Below are 18,413 nucleotides of genomic sequence, written 5' to 3'. Positions count from 1 at the left end.
TCATTGAGTGGAATGACAGAGGTGTATCGAGGCACATCAAGGGGTAGATGTGAGCGCCAACCCAAAAACCGTTTCTGCCCAGTCACTTTTAGCTCGGTCGCTATTCAGGTTGCTAATGCTTTTTCGTCAACAGGCCTTTTGACTCTGATGAAGTGTAGTATCTGTTCTTGGCAGACGAAACTCTAGAATCAGGTCATCGACCTAACAAAAGGTCTTCTGATCTTTCGTGCCTCAATCGATTCGATGGCTTGCTGTCGGTCCTTTCGCAATGCTGACTCGTATCACACTCTCACGTACCGGTTCGTATGTCAATTTCTGATCACTCGAAGACAGCTGGCGATACATAAGGTCACGAAGGCTGGGTACCGATGCGTGCTGGCGACTGGTGCCTCGATCTTCGAGATCTCGCCTTCTCGAGACCGGAACAGCACCATGTAGCTGTGAAATACGACAATATCCGCGCAGAAGCCGACGATGAGGAAGGAATCATGGAGCCGTGAAGGATGAGAGACAGATTCCAGGCAAGCGTGGCATCGCGCAAAGGCAAACACGCGCAGACAGTAAATGCAACAAACAGGACAAGGCGCTTGCCGACTGCTGCGAGACTCAGCAGCGACAGCAAGATGGCTTCCTCGTGCGTTCTTCTCGGCTCAGCAGGTCCTCCGAATGTCTGCTAATCTGCAGCGAGGGATGCAGGCTGCGCACACTGATACCGCCCAAGATTGCGTCACCCAATGCTATCGGGGCGCAAAAGACAGCACAACGCATGACGAGGGTCATCGACTTTTACTCGAAGCTGCCCAAGGGACCTGCGCCCCACAACTCGCCCGGACTGAACCCTGTGGCGAGATACAAGGCTCGCTACTTTGATGGAGAGAATGCTAGCGCGGCTCCGCTCGTTCACGCCATTGTCGGCGTCTTCCTCATCAGCTACACGATTCACTGTGAGTCCGCTGTTGGGCTCGCTTCTGCCGAGCTGACGAGGTGAGGCCTCAGACCAGATGCATCTGAAGCATCACAAGTCGAATCACCATTGAGCGCGGCGCGGCGCTCTCTAGAGGTCAGTTTGCAAACATTGCCGCGAGGACAACAGGCTGAATATGCTGCATAGGATGACAACAGACAATGCATGATTGCTTCATGTGCTAGTTTCCGGCTGTCTGAGCGGCAGCAGCCTTTCTGAGCGCCCTCCTTGCTTTCTTGTCTTTCTTCTGCGCCGCGCGGATCTCGTCCAGCGTTTGAGGTTTGATGCTGTCTCCATCTTCTGGCTCTGCCGGTACGACAGTGCGTGGTTCGGCTGCCGTGATAGCATCGTAGCCGCCTGGCTTCATGAAGCCGTTCGCCGACTTGCCAGCGTGTGACGCTTTCTCTTTGACGGGAATGATACGCTCCGTCCCTTCTGCTTCGAGCCGGGCCTCCCTCTGCCGGTGCGCTTCGCGCTGTTCGGGCGTGGGAGCTGACAGTGGCGGCTGCCGTTTGGCCTTGTCTTGTGGTCTGCGCGCCTGTGATATCGCGCTGGAAAGTGAAGGCGCGAGGTTGGCCAGAATCCTCTGTGACTCCTTCTCTGCTTCAGTCTCACTGTCTGCGGCCTCCTCCTCGTCTTTCGCTTCAGCGGGTGCTGGCTCGGCGATGCCATACGTTCTTCGGCCAGTCTGCAACGGCGTGGCAGCAGATGAAGAGCCGGCCAAGGGAAAGCTGAGCAGAGAGGTTTCCGTCACATAGCGCACTCGCTTTGCGGCAGGTGCGCTTGCCGAGACTGTGGCAAGCTTGCCATTGACGGCGGCAGGTGGAGCAGCAACAGGCGGCGAAGGAGCACGACGTTTGCCAAGTGCGATCGCGCTCGGTGAAGGGACGATGCTAGGCTGGGCAGGCTCAGACGTGGCTTGTGATTTGTTGGCATTGCCTCTCTGCATGAACTTGAGCCCGAGCGTGGTCGATGAGAGCTGAGGAGGCATCTTGGACAGTTGCCAGATCGTCTGCAAGGCTGCAAGGGTCGACACGTCGACACGTCGTCGTCGCCCTCTCTCGCGACTCGCTGCCTCCACAACTTTGTGACAAGCAGTCGCTCAGAGATGAGGGTCAGATCAGCAGCGCTAGCGCTAGGAGCCTGGCTGGCATGGTCAGGCACACCTGTGCGAGCAGAGGAGGAGACGCTGCAGTTCCAGTCGGACGTAGCTCGGCTCATGCGAGTGGTCGTGTCACACCTCTACCATCACAGAGATGTCTTCCTACGAGAGCTTGTCTCCAACGCAGGCGACGCTCTCGAGAAGCTGAGGTTCCAGGCTCTCACGGACAGTACCATCTTGACAGATTCGGATGCGCCTTACCTGAATATATCCATCAAGACGGATGCCAACACGAAGACGCTCACGATTACCGACTATGGCATCGGTATGAGCAAGGAGGACCTCACGAAGAACCTGGGAACGATCGCTAGATCGGGTACATCAGAATTCTTGAGCAAGCTCGAGTCTGGCGAGGGCAAGACCGGCGCAGGCGCCAACCTCATCGGTACGCGCTGAGTGGTCGTCATGGCCTGCTTTGAGCTCATCCGCTCGTCTAGGTCAATTCGGCCTGGGCTTCTACTCTTCCTTCCTCGTCGCAGATCGCGTGCAAGTTGCCTCGAAAGCCAACAACGATCCCGTTCAATGGGTCTTTGAGAGCGAGGCAGACGCGGCAGAGTTCAAAATCAGAGAGGATCCTCGCGGCATCACCCTCGGCAGAGGCACAGAGATCACTCTGTATGTTCACTCGCTAATGGTGCGCTCGCTCTGACGCCTGGGAGCAGGTTCCTCAAAGATGATGCGCAAGAGTACCTCGGCACAGACAAGATCAAGGAACTTGTGGCAAAGCACTCTGAATTTGCCACGTCTGCACCCATCTATCTCTGGACATCGACGACGGGTACCATCCCACGGGATGACGAAGACACTCGCCAGTCAGCCATCGATGACGCTGCCGAGCCTGAGTTTGATGAAGATGGCAACATTATCGAGAAGCCAAAGAAGAAAGCCGCCGACACGCGGGTGACTGTTCAAAAGTGGTCGAGGATCAACGATCGTCCTCCTATCTGGATGCGAGATCCAAAGAATGTCACCTCGGAAGAGTACATCTCCTTTTACAAGAACGTCCTCAACAAGGACAGCAACCCAATTCCAGAAGAAGGGCCCGAACCGGCCATGTGGACCCACTTCTCCGGCGATGCAGGCAGAACATCCTTCAAGGCACTCATCTATGCACCCAAGACTATCGTCGGCGACTTCTACACAAAGTCTTACCAGTCGCAGAATTCTGCGCGTCTCTACGTCAAACGCGTCTTCATCACCTCTGATTTGGGCGACGAGTTCTTGCCAAAGTGGCTGAACTGGGTCAAAGTCGTCATCGACGCCGACGATCTGCCGCTCAATGTTGGCCGTGATACACTCCAGCACAATCGCTCACTCAAGCAGATTCAGAGCGCCATCCTGCGAAAAGCGATCGAGATGTTCACAAACGCTGCCAAGAATGATCCCGCAACGTACAAGGAGTTCCATACGTATGCTGCGACACCCTTCAAGCTAGCACATGCCGAGGACAAGAAGCTCGCACCCCGACTGCTCAAGCTCATCCGATTCAGAACCAGCGTCGACGATTTCACTTCCCTCGATGACTACGTGTCTCGCAGGAAGCAGGGCCAGACGCAGATGTACTACATGGCGGGAGCAGGACAGAGCAAGGAGATCCTCGAGAAGAGCCCTTTTGTCGAGACGGCTCTCGCGCGCGGATACGAAGTGCTCTACCTGACGGAACCCATGGACGAGATAATCGCTTCTTCTGTGCCGGAGTACGAAGGCATGAAGTTCCAGGACGTCGCCAAGAAGGGACTCATCTTTGGCGACGAAGACGATGATGACTCAAAGGCTGCAGAGGCAGAGCTCAAGGAGGAATACGAACCTCTTGTGGCTTACCTTAAGAAGGAGCTGGACGCATCCGTTAGCGAAGGTACGCCTCGTTGCATTCGCAAGCGAGCAAGCTGACGGTGCCGCAGTTGTGTTGAGCACGCGATTGACGACCAGTCCTTGTGCCGTCACCGCAGACTCGTACGCCTGGACTGCCAACATGGAGCGTCTCATGGCAGCACAGAGTGGCAAGACTGGCGAAGATTTTATGACCAAGTTCATCCGCGAATCCAAGCGTATACTCGAGATTAACCCGCACCATCCTCTCATCAGGGGCTTGCTCGAAAAGGTTGCCGATATCGAAGACAACGCAACAGCAGCTGCTGACTTGAGCGAGCTGACCAACATTCTCTGGGACACTTCTCTCGTCAAATCTGGCTACAACGTCAAGGACGCGAACCTGTACTTCTCTCGCATCGAGGCCTTGCTTAGACGATCACTTGGCGTGAGCGAAACCGCTCAGCCTAAGGTCGATGTCAAGCCAGCACCTCCAGTAGACCCGTCGCCTATCACTCAAGCTGCTGAAGCTGTCTCTGATGCAGCAGACAGCGTGAAAGCCAATATCGAAGAGCAAGCGAAGAATTGGCCAGATTGGAAGGATCTGAAGGACAAGATCACGCCTGACGCACTCAAAGAAGCGCCGGCCGAGGAGCCAGTTAGCGAGCATGACGAGCTCTAAACTGATCGCCCCTAAAAATGCAAGCTGCGTCATGCTAACACAGGTGCAGAGCGACTCTGTCCATGCATTCTATCCTCGCTTACATCTCACTCAGCATAAATTATGCCTTTTTGACCCAAAGAGCAGCAAACTCGTCCGCGTCCGTTGCCTCGAGCTTGGCCTGGTCAGCAGTGAGGTCGATGATCTTCTTGACATGCTCGGCGGGGAACCAATGATCGATGTGTCGCTTGAACTTGGCATTCAGGACGGGCTTGGCTTCCTCGCGACGGCGCATGTGACCGAGCGGATACAAGATCTCGACTTCATCAAGCACTGTGCCGTCCTTGAGGGTGATGGTGATGGCGTTGCCGATCGAACGGCTGTCTGGGTTGTGGTAGTCCTCGCTGAAGAATTGATCTTGGACACAGTAGGTCTTTGCGCGCAGCTCATCAATGCGAGGATCAGCAGCGACTTCGTCGAGGTAGTCGCCTGGCTCAAGACGACCGAAGATCAACGGGATAGACGTCATGTAGTTGATCTGTAATAAAGGCAGTCAGTCAGTCAGTCGTTGACGTCATCAGATATGGACACACAGTGTGATCTCGGTCGGCGAACGAATGCAGCTTGCCCTTCTTATCGATGATGCGGATGGCAGCTTCTTGAGTGCGGATCTTGACCTCCTTGATGTCATCTGAGCTCTTGCCCATCTCCTTCAGCTTCTTGTGAAGGATCAATGATCCTTCGACGGCTGTCTGCGCGTGGAATTCTGCAGGCGCTGCGAGCTTAAAGAGCACATTTTCCTGCACCCAGAATCAGCTTGGTCCGCGATCAGAGCGGGGAGCGTACCATGATATAGCTGCCGTACGGACGCTGGAACTTGAAAGGCTTCTTGCCAAATGCAACGTCGTAGAAGCCCCAAGTCGGTACAGTGAGTGCGGTCGGGTAGCCGACCTCTCCCTTCTGGACGAGCAGAGCGATGTTGACGGCGCGCGCGCAAGCGTCACCGGCAGCCCAAGACTTGCGCGAGCCGGTGTTGGGCGCGTGACGGTAGGTCCGGAGAGATTGTCCGTCGATCCAGGCATGCGAGACGGCATCAATAGTCTGCTCGAGTGACAGACCAATCATCTTTGAGACGACAGCCGTCGAGGCGACCTTGACGAGCACGACGTGATCTAAGCCGACGCGGTTGAAGGAGTTCTCGAGCGCGAGACAGCCTTGGATCTCGTGCGCCATAATCATGCCGGTGAGGATGTCCTTGACCTTGAGGGCGGGCTTGCCTGAAGCCTTGTTGACTTGAGACAGGTAGTCTGCGACTGCCATGATGGCGCCCAAGTTGTCAGAGGGATGACCCCATTCGGCTGCAAGGAAGCAGTCGTTAAAGTCGAGCCAGCGGATCTGGGTGCCAATATCGAATGCCGCTCGTACTGGGTCGAGCACATAGTCTGTGCCTGGGACACGAGCACCATTGGGCACCACTGTGCCTTCGACCACCGGGCCCTAGGTGTGATGCGTTCAGCTCTGGGGGTCTTTTACTGGGCCGGCAGAAGCTTACCATGAGGTTTGAGCATTGCTTCGACACCCGCAATCCCTCGAGACCGCAGCCAAGTGTGTCGATGAGACAGAGCCGAGCAGTATCGTAGGCAAGGGCGCTGTCAATCTTGAATTCGTGCACATACTTGGCAATATCAATCAGTTCCTGCGCTAGCCGTCTCAGCACGGTCTAAGCTTCGCGCGCCGTCTGCGTACCTGATCAGGCTGGCCGCGCTCGGCGGATTCGCTGCCGGCTGACGCAAGCATGGCGCTGGAAGAGAATGCGCGAGCTCTTGTCGAGATTGAGGCTGATTTTGGCGCGGAAAGGCTTGCAGACGCGAGGGAAGCAAGACTGGCTCGCTGGACTCTTGCGACTGCGACTTGCTTGCTCGCTGATCTAGATGCTACCCTTGCGCTGCCAGCGACTCGTCGAGCAATCAGACTGCTCATTACTCTTGCAATCAGAGCGCTTTTGACGGTCGTGAAAGCGTTGCAAGTCTGTCGGTCGCGCCGGGCAAATGCGGCAAATCGCGCATTCGGTAGACGTGGCAGTCAGCCGTTAAGCCAAGGTCGTGTGCCAGAGACTGAGGGCCGAGGATGAAAGCCAGAGCCTGCGTTGCGCTGCTGGGCGCACAGCTCGCAGTGACATCTGCTGCGCCGAGTGTGGTAGCGAACAATCAGAACGAGCAACAGATCACTTTCGCGCTACCGACTGCGCATCATCCCTCGAGCTCCCAACTCGTCGATCATAGCCACGACCTCTTCTTGCGACTAGACTCTTCAGATGCAAGCATGAGTCAACAGACTGTGCAAGAGGCCATCGCATCGCTCGAAGTACGCGTCCTCTGGCTTGCAATACCGCGTCGTGCTCACTCTGTGTCACACAAGGATGAGGCAGATCTACTGCAAGCTTCACAGTCTCACTTTGTCGTCAGACTGCCCCGCAAATCCACAGAAGCACGACATCTACCTCACAGTCTCGAGGCTCTGCGTGACACGTTTACAATGAGCACTTCGACCAACCCATTCGAGAACGCGACTGCGCATTTAGAGACCGATCCTGGCGATATTCATTCCATCTTCCACCCACCCGAAGCTATCAATTCGATACTGAGTATGCTAGCATCAGACTATCCAGCGCTTGCGAGGGTCGTCAATCTGGGCAAATCATACGAGGGTCGGGACATTTTGGGCCTCAAGATTAGCAATTTCGAGCACGATCATCCTCACAGCTCGGGCGGACCTCCATGCCACAAGAGAGGCCACCATCGCCACAGTCATGGTCACGGACGCCATCATCAGCGGCATCATCGCCACCATCATCGCTCTGGCTTTGTCAAGCACCACTGGCATCACACAAAGCATGCAGTCAGATCGTTCTATTACGCTCTCAGAAGCCGACTCGGCCTGTCAGTAGCAGAGGAATACCTACATGGTGGCCACAGGAGGCATCGACATCCTCGCCGAGAATGGAGTAAGAAAGCTGTCCGACGGCAGAAAGGCAGACACGGCTACCCGGACAAGCTAGGCTTCCTCGTCACCGGCGGTGCCCATGCTCGCGAATGGATCGCTCCCTCGACGGTGCTCTACATGGCCTCTGAGATCTTGCGAGAAGCTGCTTCGACCGAAGTGTCGGCGAAATTGCAGCGTATCCTCAATGTGTTTGAGATCACATTCGTGCCTACTGTCAATCCCGACGGATACTCCTATACGTTCACGGACGATAGGCTATGGAAGAAGACTCGCCAGCCAGTAGGACAGGACTGCTTCGGCATTGACATCAATCGTAATTTTGGCTATCACTGGGCACAGCCCTATCGGCCAAACCCATGCAACGAAGTCTTCCCAGGCTACAGGGCGTTTGACTCCGTCGAATCATTGCGTATCGCCGACTACGTCTTAGACGAGGCCAACGATGTGACGGCCTATCTGGATGTACACTCGTTCGGACAGCAGCTCATGTTCCCATTCAGCTATTCCTGCGAAGTGCAGCCTGGCGATGCAGAGAATCTGTACGAGGCTGCGCTCGATACTGCCAAGGCGATTCGCTCGGTACACGGCTCAGTCTTTGAGGTCAGTAGGCTCGCATCTTCGAGCGTCAGGCTGACATTTGTGCAGACGGGAAGCCGGTGTGAGATCTCTTACACTGCTGCTGGCGATTCACTCGATTGGACGTATGGCGCAGCTGGCGTTGTCTGGTCATACGCTGCCGAACTACGTGATCTGGGCGTCTACGGCTTCCTTCTGCCGCCGGAAGAGATCAAGACTGTCGGACAAGAATCGCTTGCAGGTCTGCTAGATCTGGCTGCTTTCGTGGCTGCCGTACGTCACTTGCCATCCCTTCCGTTCCACTGTGCTGAACAGTGCGCGTGCAGAAAGAGGACGGGCATCTGGAGAGCTGGGAGGAGCGCAAGCGGAAACGCGCCATGGCGCGAGATGAGATGCCGCCGACTCAGTGAGCTTTGTAGTCCGTTTTCTGATTGTTGCACGCTTTGGGATTTTGTGCGTGCTGCGTCGCGACTGGCGCAAAGAGACAGCTCGTCAAGGTCTCGGGCTCTACAACATGTCACAGCATCCAGCTTACACTATGGCAGGGTGTGTCGATAGCCAGAGAAGCAGACCGATGAGACTGATCCTCTTATTGCAACCGCAGGATCTGCATGCTGGGAGGCGCAGCTGGCTTTGCCCGAACTCGCTCTCGTCCTTCCCTCATCGCAGGCCTCGTCGTCGGCTCAGCATATGCACTTGCAGGCTACAGACTTCAGACCGGCGCAGACTATGGTCACGAGATTGCAGCAGGTGCGAGACCTGCAAGCCCAGACTATGCGACGAGCACTGATGCAGCACCACGAGCAGGAGCGTCCGCCGTGCTCTTGGCCTCTTCCGTGCCTCGATTCCGGAAAGGACCAATACCGCAAGCCCTTGCCGTCACTTCTCTGCTGGCCGGAGGCTTCTACCTGAATAAGCTGTACCGAGATCGAGTCGGATACTGATTGTCGGATCGAGATCTGCCGCATGGACCTGCTCTTCTCCTGCTGCTCTCTCAGACCTGCTTACCTTCTCCTACGACAAAACTCCTAATGTCGAGTGAGATGTCTGAAGCGGCGAAGCAATGCGATGTGCTCTTCATCGGCGGAGGGACAGCCTCACTCGTCGCTGCGACTCGACTTGCTCACTTGAGGCCAGATCTCTCAATTCTCATCATCGAGAAAGGCGAGGATCAGACGCTGAACCCCGCTGTTTCCACGCCAGGCTTGTTCCTCAGTCATCTCGTGCCGAACAGTGCGACCGTGGACTATCACATTGCCACGCCTTCGCCACATCTCGGTGCGCGTCGACCCGTCGTCGTACCTACAGGTCATGCTCTTGGCGGCTCATCTCAGATGCATTGGCTGCAATACACCAAGCCGCTCGCGAGCGACTTTGACGCAATGGGAAGCGAGGGCTTCGATTGTCACTCTATGATGCCACTCGTTGACAGATCGCTCGGCGCAGTCAAAGCCAGCGTGGGCGAGACTGCTTCTTCGGATCTGGTCACACAATTCGTGCAAGCTTGCGAAAATCAAGGCATTCCTTTTGACGCAGACAGACAGCTTGGTCACTCTGTGCAGTTCTGGCCTCGATTTGTTGCAGACGGCAAGCGACAAGATCCAGCGAGTTGTATGCTCACACCTGCTCGCGCGACCTGCACCAATATAGAAGTTCTCATGGGCCACCGCGTCGATAGAATCCTCTTCGACGCTGATAAAGAAGCCACGGGCGTGGTTATCTATCGCGAGCCTATACGTTGTACGGCCGGCCCATCGGCAACAGCAGTCAGAATGGAACGCACCATGCTCACCTGTCACGCTCGGAAGCTTGTCATCCTTGGCGCAGGCGCGCTCGCCTCGCCTGCTATATTGGAGCGTTCAGGACTCGGCCGTCCTAACATCCTCAAAGCACTCGGCATACCTGTTCTCGCCGCTGTACCCGGCATCGGTGCAACCTATCGGGACCATCCGAACCTCAAGACGGTCTATCGCGCTGGAAATGACACGAACACGCTTGACGCGCTATTCTGCGCCGAGTCAGACGCAGTGACGACAGCTCGTCTATCTTTCAAAAGCGGCACAGGACCGCTGTCGACAAATTACATTGACGTCGGATGCAAGCTCCGCCCATGCAAGGACACACTCATGAACATGTCACAAGGATTCAAGCAGTACTGGCGCGAGCGCTTTGCATACTGGGTCGATCGACCCCTGCTCCAACTCGTGTTCGTGCCAGGTTTGCAAGCTGCTCGTACTGGCGATTTGGCCTCGGGCAAGTACCTGACGGCCGGTTTGGTCATGCTACACCCCCAAAGCTCTGGCTCTATTCACATCCGAAGCACCGATCCTGCTGTGCCGGCTGTGTTCGATGCGGGATATCTGAGCTGCGAGCAGGATATGGAGGTGGCCATCTGGGCATACAAGAAGTCGCGCGAGATCATGCGTCGACTGCCTGCGTATCGTGGCGAGGCTGCCGCTTTTCATCCTCGCTTTCCAGATCACTCGACGGCTCGCTGCATGTCGCTCGACGTGGACGGACCGGCTCAGAAAGCCGAAGGAATGCTCGAGTATAGCTCTGAAGATGATGATATCATTGCAGAGTGGGTGCGGGCGACCATCAGTACGACTGCTCATCCGATGGGGACGCTGCCTATGCGGCCACTCGGCGAGGGTGGCGTAGTCGATACGCGCATGAATGTCCACGGCGTAGCACGACTGAAAGTGATCGATCTCTCCATACTGCCCGATACCGTCTCTGGCAATCCTGCAGCAGTCGCACTGGCACTGGGCGAAAAGGCAGCTCTACTCATTGCTGAAGAGACAGATTCGATGTAGATTGCGCGTTGGTACAACAAGGATGGCATTTAACTTTGCGTAGATCTACTCGAGCAGGGCCGTGAGAATCGTGTCGTCAGGGATGTTCGTCGCATTGTTGCCGCGGTAGTTGACCTTGGCCAGAGTCTGAATGACTCTCGTTTGCTCAAAGCCCATATCGACGAACCTGAGCTAGTCTTGGGTCATAGTCTTTATTAGTGGCAGATGAGGACACACTGCTTGACGTGCTCATGGCTGAGACCATTGAGCTGGATCTCGTCTAGCGCTACAGGCTTGCCGTCTGGCCCTAATTTGCTCTTTGCAGCTCGATCGCCCCCCGCGTAAACCTGCACGAGTGTGAGCGCCCTCTTTCGCGTGCACGCGGGCAGGCTTGACGTACGGTTGTCCAGTATTTGGCAGTGTCATCGAACTGCTTGCGATCTGTGAGGAATACTTTGGCTACTTCGGCGTCTTGTGGATCGTTTGGCTCCGGCGAGCATAGCAAGCTTTGTAGCGAGACAAGCGCCGTTTTGAGCGTCAGTACGGGCGTCCACGCATCTGCCTTTGCTCGTCAGCTCGGCATCACTCAAGCGAACAGAGGCTGACCTTTGAGGATGTCGAGACAGATGGCGCCGCTTTGTGAGCTGACATTGGGATGGTAGGTCTACCGGTCGCGTGAGCATGTCCATCATCATTTGCCTGACGATGTACCTTTGTAATGAACTTCATCTTGAGTGGCCTGGCGAGCGCAAGGACTGTTCAGCATCCTCTTGAGCTGCAAAGGGCGCACAGAGCTCACTGGAACGGATAAGTGGGCGGCACGACAATATCCACTGCTCGTCACGTATCGCCGATCAGCCTGATACTGCTCTGTGCAGCTTCGTACGAGCCTTCAAAGATGCCTCCCTCATAGGGCGAGCTTTCTGGACCTTTGAAGACGCCGATGAGATGGGAGATGTCGCCGCCCGACGCCAAAGCGGATCCGGGATCCTCGTCGAGATCTGCGCCTGCTAATCGTATGGTGATGCCGGAAGTGCTCGCATCCCTTGCGCAGTCTCTGATCTCCTTCATGAGCCTTCTCTGCCTTGCATCTGTCATCCTGCCCGTCGTCAGTGGAGGCGACAGCGGCTTGGCTGCGATCCCCTTTTGGCGCGATGTCAAGTCGACTATCGCCCCGTCCTCGTCCTGACCCGATGACTCACGGCTTGACCTGCTCCCGAGTGGAGCTGCACGCCTGGGACGCTCACAGTGATGATCATATTGAACGCCTCCGTCTTCAGCGACTCGCATGTGGCTGGGGAGAAGCGAGCTTACCACGGTGGCAGCGATGGACTGATGAAGGGAGAATGCTCATGTTCTGGGTCTCGTTGCCTCGTGACGACCCTCATCGGCAGAATGTAGAAGCTAGACAGCTCGCTGCATATCCTCAGCAAGCATCGACGCTCACGGATCCCGACGGTGTCAGCTTTCTGCCGATCGGTCATGTTGCTCTTTATCTCATCGATGAAGATGAGGACATGAGCCTGCATGATCCTGCAGGCGGCCGAGTGGTCAAGATAGCAGCACTGTACATCTCCACAGCAGTGCAAGGTCAGAGACTAGGCTCCTCGGCAATGGACGCCATAGAAGCACGCGCCGCGACCTCACCGCTGAGTTGCAGCGTTGTTCTCCTAGATACGCTGCCCGATGCTGTCATTGCTGCCGAGCGAGCAAAGGACGGCAAGCCTATGGCTGCTGTCTCGAACGAACAGTGGTACATCAGACGAGGCTACAAATTCTACGGCTACCGCAACCGCCAAACGAGCGAGAATCCACCGAGGCTGCTCGAATTCGTACTGATGAAGAAGCATCTGAAATAGACGCATCAGACTGTACATCGATGCACACTCATGCTGCAATACTAAGGTACATCACAAGTCGCAACAAAACATCCGTCTGCCCGTCATTAAAGAAAAACTGCTAATCTTGTTCGTCTCATGGCAAAAGTGTGACACCCACGGCGCTGACCCAGCCGTAGGACTTGTAGACCGTGCGGACAAACAGCCAAGTATCCGGTCGTTCTGGCGCATCTACGTGGAGCACCTCGTAGACATCGCCAGCACGCTGCGAAATGATGGGATACGTCGTCGCAGATCCGTTTGGTGAAGTCGAATCGGTGTCGTCTACTGCTCGTACGCGATACAGTACCGGCTTGTCTTCTAACGCACGAGATTCGCCACCAACATTCGTACCCAGAGACGAATTTGTTGCCGCGCTCGCTTTGACGCTCTCTTTCTGGAAGCCGAGCGCAGGGAGAACAGTCGGCATCGGCGGCACTTCTTCGTTCTCCGGCGTCAATCCGCCTTCATCCGAATTGATGCGCGGTCGGCTACGCCGTCGACTCAGCCAATGTCGGGCAGTTGCAGCTGCACCCGAGCTGAGTGGCAGGCTCGCTCTCGCTGGTCTCTCATTTATCGAGACAGTGTCCGCATCGATGACTGCATCTGTCGTTGCACGTCGCGCGTGAATTGAGCCTTCAGGCGTGGTTGTCGACGACATCATGCCTGATCGCGTCATCAGCGCCCTATGGCATTACGAAGACAGCAAGCCTACTCGGTGATGCTTCCCCGACCGACTTGAACGAAGGTCCTCTACTACTTTCGACGAGAGAGATCGTGTCGGCAGGATCGCCCTCGGTGCTCTCACGCAGGCTAGGGCGTCTTGACGAATCATTGGAAAGCAGTAGCTGCTCGTAGACTTCAGACGCGTTCTTGTGCTTGAGCCACCATTGCATGACCAAGCTTGACCCGGGAGCATCTGTCGAGCTCGCCGGTAGTCGAATGCTAGCCCAGTGAGCATGACTTTTGCTAAAGTAGCCCGCCTGAATCTGTGCCCATTGAACGAGGACAATGTCGAAATAGCGCGTCATTGACACGCAAAGCCGAGGCAGCTCTTCCGTCAGCTGCAGCGTGAGAGCATCGCAGGCCGTTGCCGCTTCAAGTCCCTTTGCGCGATCCGCAGAGCCTTTCGCATTCTTGTATCTTTCCTTATCAAGCAGCTTGTCTTGACAATTCGCAATGACGATCCGCGGATTCTTCAGCAGGATCAGCAAAGGATCGATTCGATTCGTCAGAAGAGCACGAAGTTGTATGTCCTAGAGACTTGGAATCAGTGCCGGCTCTGCAGACGGGCAACAGCTTACCATCTTCTGCCAATCCGCGACAGATAGTCTGATGACAGTGAGCGCAGAATTGAGCAATGACTTCTCTCCGCGGTCGGCAATAGACATCATGGCCGAGACGTCAATACGCGCGTTGCACAACGCCCACTGCTCGAGGAGCGAGATCTGCGAAGCCAGATACGCTGCGACCGAGCGCGACCACGCCTTTGCAGCCGAGCGAAAGTTGCGGATTGCAGCTTCCTTTGCATCAAGTTCTTCAATCAGATGTGTGAGGCTCTGCTCAATCTGTAGCGGGGCATCCATGCCAAGCTCTTGTCTGGCTTTCTGGCTGGCACGACCAAACTTCTTGGTGACGCTGCTCAGCGATGCACGAGAATGAGAGTTTTCGGGTCGCTTTTTGGTTGCTTTGCTAGTAGAGACATCGACTTTGGATGCAGACTTCGCCGAGCCTCGGCCAAGGGCCTTGCCAATGAGCTCGTGACGCCGCTTGGCCTCGTTGATGTCTTCTGCGACCGCGAGTATTGCCTCGTTGGCACGCCGAAGGGCATTGTAGTCCGGGTGATCTGATGCCGTGTTGCTCAAGATTGCATCGATGAGCAGAGGATACTTGAGCACGCGTTGTACGGGCTTAATGAGCAAGCTCGCGAGATCCCAAGCATTTGTCATCGTCCGGCATAGGTCGCGACATTCCGCAAGATAATCTCCGATGAACGGCGTCATCTCGCTCAGTCGCTGAATAGCCGCGTCGTGTCGTGAGCAGTACCGCGTGTAGATGCTCTGGATACGGGGCAGCTGTAGAGAAAAGCGCTGCATAAGGCTGGCTCAGCAAGCTAATGCAGGCAACGTACCATCTCTACAAAGGTCGCGCCGATTGTGTCGCCTACAATCGTAGCCGACTGCCCATCCATACTTTGCTGACCCAGCGTCCCCTGAGCCGAATGCAGAAGCGTCGAGAACCGCTCTGAGAAGCTGGCAACATCCTCAAGATTGAGAAAGATCTTCTTGATATCATGAGCGCTGAGCGGTGCATCGAGTGACGTTGTGGATGGCGCTACGAGCGTTGCGAATGATGAGGTGAACGATGCCGAAGGCGAAAACGCTGTACTCGATATTCGACCATTTGCAAGGCGTTCGCTTGTCGCCGTCGAGTGCGATAGACCTGGCTCGTGAAATTCCATTGGCTGCGTAGGTGGAGCGTACTCGACTTCACTGATATGCTTGCTGATCGCGTGCAGATCCATGCCTCGCGCTCGAGCCAGGTAGACATCTCGCAAGATGGCCATATCAGTCGCGAAAGCGGCTTCTGTGCGCAGAAGCTCCTGTATCGCCCAGCCTCGCCTTTGCTGTTGTCGATGAGTGAGTGCGACTTGCTCGGCCTGCAGATGCTCCTGTAGCTTGTCGCCTGTCTGCGTGAGTCGCTTGGATACTTTCTCATCTGCCGCTGCCACCTGCATGATCCCGCCAGAGACCTGTCGCGGCGCACGAGGATTGATGAGGTCTGCCTTGTTTAACGCATTGACGTCTGGCGGCGTCGTGACATCTGGCGTGGCATACGCTGACAAGCCAGGTGTGGAAACTGGCGAATTGCGGAACGCAGTCGGACTCGAGGAGCCTGACCTGTCACGTCGCTTCGTCTTCGCTTCCATTTTCTCAATGGACAAGCTAGACTGTCTTCTCGGCAGATCAGGCGAATTGCCCCTATTCTGACTGATAAGGGAAGCGTTTGAAGATCTGCGAGTCATAGAAGTCGCTTCACCCGGCGCCCTTGAGGCTTTGCTACGTGTTCTTGGCGGCGTACGCGGTGCACTGCCATCTTCTGTGTTACCCCGTCTTGGGCTGCTAGGCATTGCAGCGCCAGGATACGGATCTGTGTTGAAAAGAGCCTCCTGCGTGAAGGAGCCTGGAGAATAGCTTCCAGCAGCAGGAGGTGACGTCGAAGGGACAACGCGTAGAGGTGGGCGCGTCCTGTCTGTGGGCGAAGTATCGTTGGCCATCCGATCTGCCTGCTGACTGAACATGATCGCTGTCCTTTTACGACGATCTGCCTCTGCGGCTTTGCGAGCCTGACGTGCCCTCTGCGCCTCTTCCGAGTCATCGCCTGCATCATCATCCTCCGATTCCTCTTGAATTTGATTGAAAGAAGCGGCATTGAAAGCAGGCGATGTGGGACTGTGCGATTCCCATGCAGGCGATTCTGATGCATAAACCGAGTAGGCAGACCAGTCGCTTCTTGAGCTAGCAAGCGATGTGATCGAATCATGCTTGTTGTGTCCCTTGGGATGCAGATCAGGCGAGACAAGTCGCGTTTCTTGCACTTCGGCTTCAGTAGGCGTAGCCAGATCGGCGGGTCGGAATCCTTTGAGAGTGCTTGTGCCGAGCCCGACGAGATTCGGCAAGCCTAGAGCAAGGGATAGCGGCGACCAGGAATTACGTTGGGTTGGCTCTGCTGCAATTGTTCCAGCAGATCTGATGCGAGGCATGGGCACGCTTTCCGGTTCTGCAGGCTCCGCATCGACTGGTGTGTCCGCCGCAGTGTCTGGAAAGCCCGCATAATCATGCCTGATCGGACTTGCGCTGGTAGGAGTCTGCTCTGCTCCTTCATCATTGATTTCTAGCGGTATCTGAGGCTTGCGAGGCGATGGGCTCGCAGACTGCACGGTCAGTGTGGGCAAAGCGATTCGCGCTGGTGAACTGGCAGACCGGTGATCTGGCACCATTGCAATCGTCTGAGACCGTCTCGGCGATTTGGCAGGTAAGGGCACTGCAATATGCTTTAGCTAATGCTCGTGCCGAGCGCGAAGCAGAGCCAGCCTACCTGGCGCTTTGCGACTGTTAGCAACACGAGGTGCTGTGTCAGGCTCATCTAAGGAAGGTCTCGCTTTGACATCTAGATATGCGCCATCGGAGGCATCTTCTCGCACGGCTGGCGGTGTCGCTATGCCACCACGTCCGATCAGTCGGAGTGACTGCTCGGTCGATCTTCTCGAGCGCCGAGAAGAGGTAGTAGATTCGGCTTCCGAGAACTTGTCCATCTCACCTTCAGAGCTGTTGACTTTGTCGACAGGCTGCGCAAGCTCAGTTGTCCAGATTCTTGGAGAGAGCTGAGCCGAGCTCGCGCGTGCTCGATTGACAGGCGCGCCTGATCGTCTGCGATCAGACTGACTGGAGATGGACTTTGAATCACTTAGAGTGGGCGAGGGTGCTTCTATGCTGCTGTACGACAAGCGGCTGCCCAGCGGAATCCGGCGTTGCGGTTGGGCTGACGCAGGAAACTCGGACGAGCCAGATTGATAAGGCGAGTGAGGTCTCGAGCCAGATCTACCAGTCGTGGAGGTGCTAGCACTACCGGATTCGTTCGAGAGCGATTGAGAGACAGCTACAAAGCCTAGCTCGGCGGGGCTCTGATGCCTGTTCGAGCTGGACGACGTACGACGGGCGCTCCGAGAGTGGAGTGATGATGAGGAAGATCCTCCCTCGCGTTTGCTACCCGAGGCTGTACGCCCCATGGCTATACTCTCTGGATCATATTGTATGTAGCCAGAGTCTCTACTCCTGACGCCAAAGAGGCCCGACCCGCGTTTCGACAACTGCTGCGGGCTAGCCGTCTTCGAGCTTGGCTTGCTCGTTCGGGGAGCAGACACAGTGCGCCCGAGATCAGGCGTGGAGCTCGTTCGCGATTTGCGGGGTACATCGCTCGAGGAAGAGGAGAGCGAGTCCGATCTTTGCCTGCCGGTCGCAGAGGGCTGAGCTAATCCCAAGCCTACCCGGGCATCTTTGCCTCGCGACAGTGAGTCTGCCGAGCTCCGATGGAGCGGAGGCAAGGGTTTGCTCGTATCGGGGAACATCCTGCTGCCTTGCTTCTTGACATCTGGCGAGCCTGTCGTGGTAGCAGCTTGCGACGGAGACAAGGGCGTTCTGCCGCTCCTCTTGGGTCGCGAGAAGCTGTTCTCTGCGCCGGGAGATGTGCCGGGGACAGGGGAGCTCCCTCTGCCATACAAGACATTCCTGGAAGACTTTCTGCTCGCACTGGCAGACGGTGCCGGCGTGGTTGATCGAACGCTCGACGAGCTCGAGCTATCGCTGTCGTCCTCGCGCCAGGCCGTCCGTCTGACCCGCACATCCTCTGGCGAGGGCGGCGTACGTTGGCTTGCCATCGTACGAGGTCATCCGCCGCTCCGAACGGTTGCTCGACTCGGCGACACTGGTGCCAGCTCTGGGCACAGGCGAGTCCATCTGAAAAACTATTTACGACACACTCGGCGCTGCCCGCTGCCAACTGCGAT

The 18,413-nt window shown here is 56.2% G+C and overlaps 10 protein-coding genes across 10 annotated transcripts; 6 read left to right on the top strand and 4 right to left on the bottom strand.

Annotated features, from left to right (window-relative positions):
* Nucleotides 1–623: 623 nt before the first annotated feature.
* On the top strand, nt 624–1,037 carry L969DRAFT_20564 (uncharacterized protein; the record flags this gene model as incomplete). Its single annotated transcript, XM_014709230.1, has 3 exons — nt 624–634; nt 697–944; nt 997–1,037. 3 exons carry the CDS (start codon nt 624–626, stop codon nt 1,035–1,037), a joined length of 300 nt encoding a protein of 99 aa, XP_014564716.1.
* L969DRAFT_91196 (uncharacterized protein) lies at nt 782–2,014 on the bottom strand. The gene is made up of 3 exons (XM_014709275.1): nt 1,112–2,014; nt 997–1,060; nt 782–944 (listed from the first exon to the last, which is right to left on the bottom strand). The coding sequence occupies exon 1, from the start codon at nt 1,953–1,955 to the stop codon at nt 1,146–1,148; it is 810 nt and encodes a 269-aa protein (XP_014564761.1). The 5' UTR covers nt 1,956–2,014; the 3' UTR covers nt 782–944; nt 997–1,060; nt 1,112–1,145.
* Nucleotides 2,015–2,072: 58 nt separating this feature from the next.
* On the top strand, nt 2,073–4,617 carry L969DRAFT_83595 (uncharacterized protein; the record flags this gene model as incomplete). Its single annotated transcript, XM_014709274.1, has 4 exons — nt 2,073–2,511; nt 2,564–2,741; nt 2,789–3,981; nt 4,028–4,617. 4 exons carry the CDS (start codon nt 2,073–2,075, stop codon nt 4,615–4,617), a joined length of 2,400 nt encoding a protein of 799 aa, XP_014564760.1.
* A 100-nt stretch (nt 4,618–4,717) lies between these two features.
* Nucleotides 4,718–6,393, bottom strand: L969DRAFT_20561 (uncharacterized protein; the record flags this gene model as incomplete). The annotated part of the gene is made up of 5 exons (XM_014709229.1): nt 4,718–5,134; nt 5,190–5,396; nt 5,443–6,093; nt 6,149–6,292; nt 6,343–6,393. The coding sequence occupies 5 exons, from the start codon at nt 6,391–6,393 to the stop codon at nt 4,718–4,720; spliced, it is 1,470 nt and encodes a 489-aa protein (XP_014564715.1).
* Nucleotides 6,394–6,723: 330 nt separating this feature from the next.
* L969DRAFT_20560 (uncharacterized protein) lies at nt 6,724–8,585 on the top strand (the record flags this gene model as incomplete). The annotated part of the gene is made up of 4 exons (XM_014709228.1): nt 6,724–6,960; nt 7,015–8,199; nt 8,245–8,448; nt 8,502–8,585. 4 exons carry the CDS (start codon nt 6,724–6,726, stop codon nt 8,583–8,585), a joined length of 1,710 nt encoding a protein of 569 aa, XP_014564714.1.
* Nucleotides 8,586–8,689: 104 nt separating this feature from the next.
* Nucleotides 8,690–9,119, top strand: L969DRAFT_20559 (uncharacterized protein; the record flags this gene model as incomplete). Its single annotated transcript, XM_014709227.1, has 3 exons — nt 8,690–8,721; nt 8,780–8,925; nt 8,983–9,119. The coding sequence occupies 3 exons, from the start codon at nt 8,690–8,692 to the stop codon at nt 9,117–9,119; spliced, it is 315 nt and encodes a 104-aa protein (XP_014564713.1).
* An 87-nt stretch (nt 9,120–9,206) lies between these two features.
* Nucleotides 9,207–10,991, top strand: L969DRAFT_97544 (uncharacterized protein; the record flags this gene model as incomplete). The annotated part of the gene is made up of 1 exon (XM_014709273.1): nt 9,207–10,991. The coding sequence occupies one exon, from the start codon at nt 9,207–9,209 to the stop codon at nt 10,989–10,991; it is 1,785 nt and encodes a 594-aa protein (XP_014564759.1).
* On the bottom strand, nt 10,976–12,121 carry L969DRAFT_91194 (uncharacterized protein). The gene is made up of 7 exons (XM_014709272.1): nt 11,861–12,121; nt 11,770–11,803; nt 11,682–11,709; nt 11,577–11,634; nt 11,371–11,528; nt 11,208–11,317; nt 10,976–11,157 (listed from the first exon to the last, which is right to left on the bottom strand). Exons 1-7 carry the CDS (start codon nt 12,066–12,068, stop codon nt 11,037–11,039), a joined length of 717 nt encoding a protein of 238 aa, XP_014564758.1. The 5' UTR covers nt 12,069–12,121; the 3' UTR covers nt 10,976–11,036.
* A 42-nt stretch (nt 12,122–12,163) lies between these two features.
* Nucleotides 12,164–12,829, top strand: L969DRAFT_97542 (uncharacterized protein; the record flags this gene model as incomplete). Its single annotated transcript, XM_014709271.1, has 1 exon — nt 12,164–12,829. The coding sequence occupies one exon, from the start codon at nt 12,164–12,166 to the stop codon at nt 12,827–12,829; it is 666 nt and encodes a 221-aa protein (XP_014564757.1).
* Nucleotides 12,830–12,944: 115 nt separating this feature from the next.
* L969DRAFT_55623 (uncharacterized protein) lies at nt 12,945–18,284 on the bottom strand (the record flags this gene model as incomplete). The annotated part of the gene is made up of 5 exons (XM_014709270.1): nt 12,945–13,513; nt 13,563–14,103; nt 14,152–14,922; nt 14,979–16,891; nt 16,946–18,284. The coding sequence occupies 5 exons, from the start codon at nt 18,282–18,284 to the stop codon at nt 12,945–12,947; spliced, it is 5,133 nt and encodes a 1,710-aa protein (XP_014564756.1).
* Nucleotides 18,285–18,413: the final 129 nt, after the last annotated feature.

The sequence above is a fragment of the Mixia osmundae genome (assembly GCF_000708205.1).
Source record: "Mixia osmundae IAM 14324 unplaced genomic scaffold scaffold_17, whole genome shotgun sequence".
Taxonomy (NCBI): domain Eukaryota; kingdom Fungi; phylum Basidiomycota; class Mixiomycetes; order Mixiales; family Mixiaceae; genus Mixia; species Mixia osmundae.
This window is presented reverse-complemented; position numbering and strand designations above follow the sequence as displayed.

Excerpts from the sequence above, each read along its gene's own strand:
- L969DRAFT_91194 (XM_014709272.1), bottom strand. The coding sequence starts at position 12,068 with ATGACAGATGCAAGGCAGAGAAGGCTCATGAAGGAGATCAGAGACTGC. Across the intron at positions 11,804-11,860 it reads TGAGGGAGGCATCTTTGAAG|TGGATATTGTCGTGCCGCCC; the intron begins GCTCGTACGAAG and ends CGTGACGAGCAG. Across the intron at positions 11,529-11,576 it reads CTGTCTCGACATCCTCAAAG|ATGCGTGGACGCCCGTACTG; the intron begins GTCAGCCTCTGT and ends GAGCAAAGGCAG.
- L969DRAFT_91196 (XM_014709275.1), bottom strand. The coding sequence starts at position 1,955 with ATGCCTCCTCAGCTCTCATCGACCACGCTCGGGCTCAAGTTCATGCAG.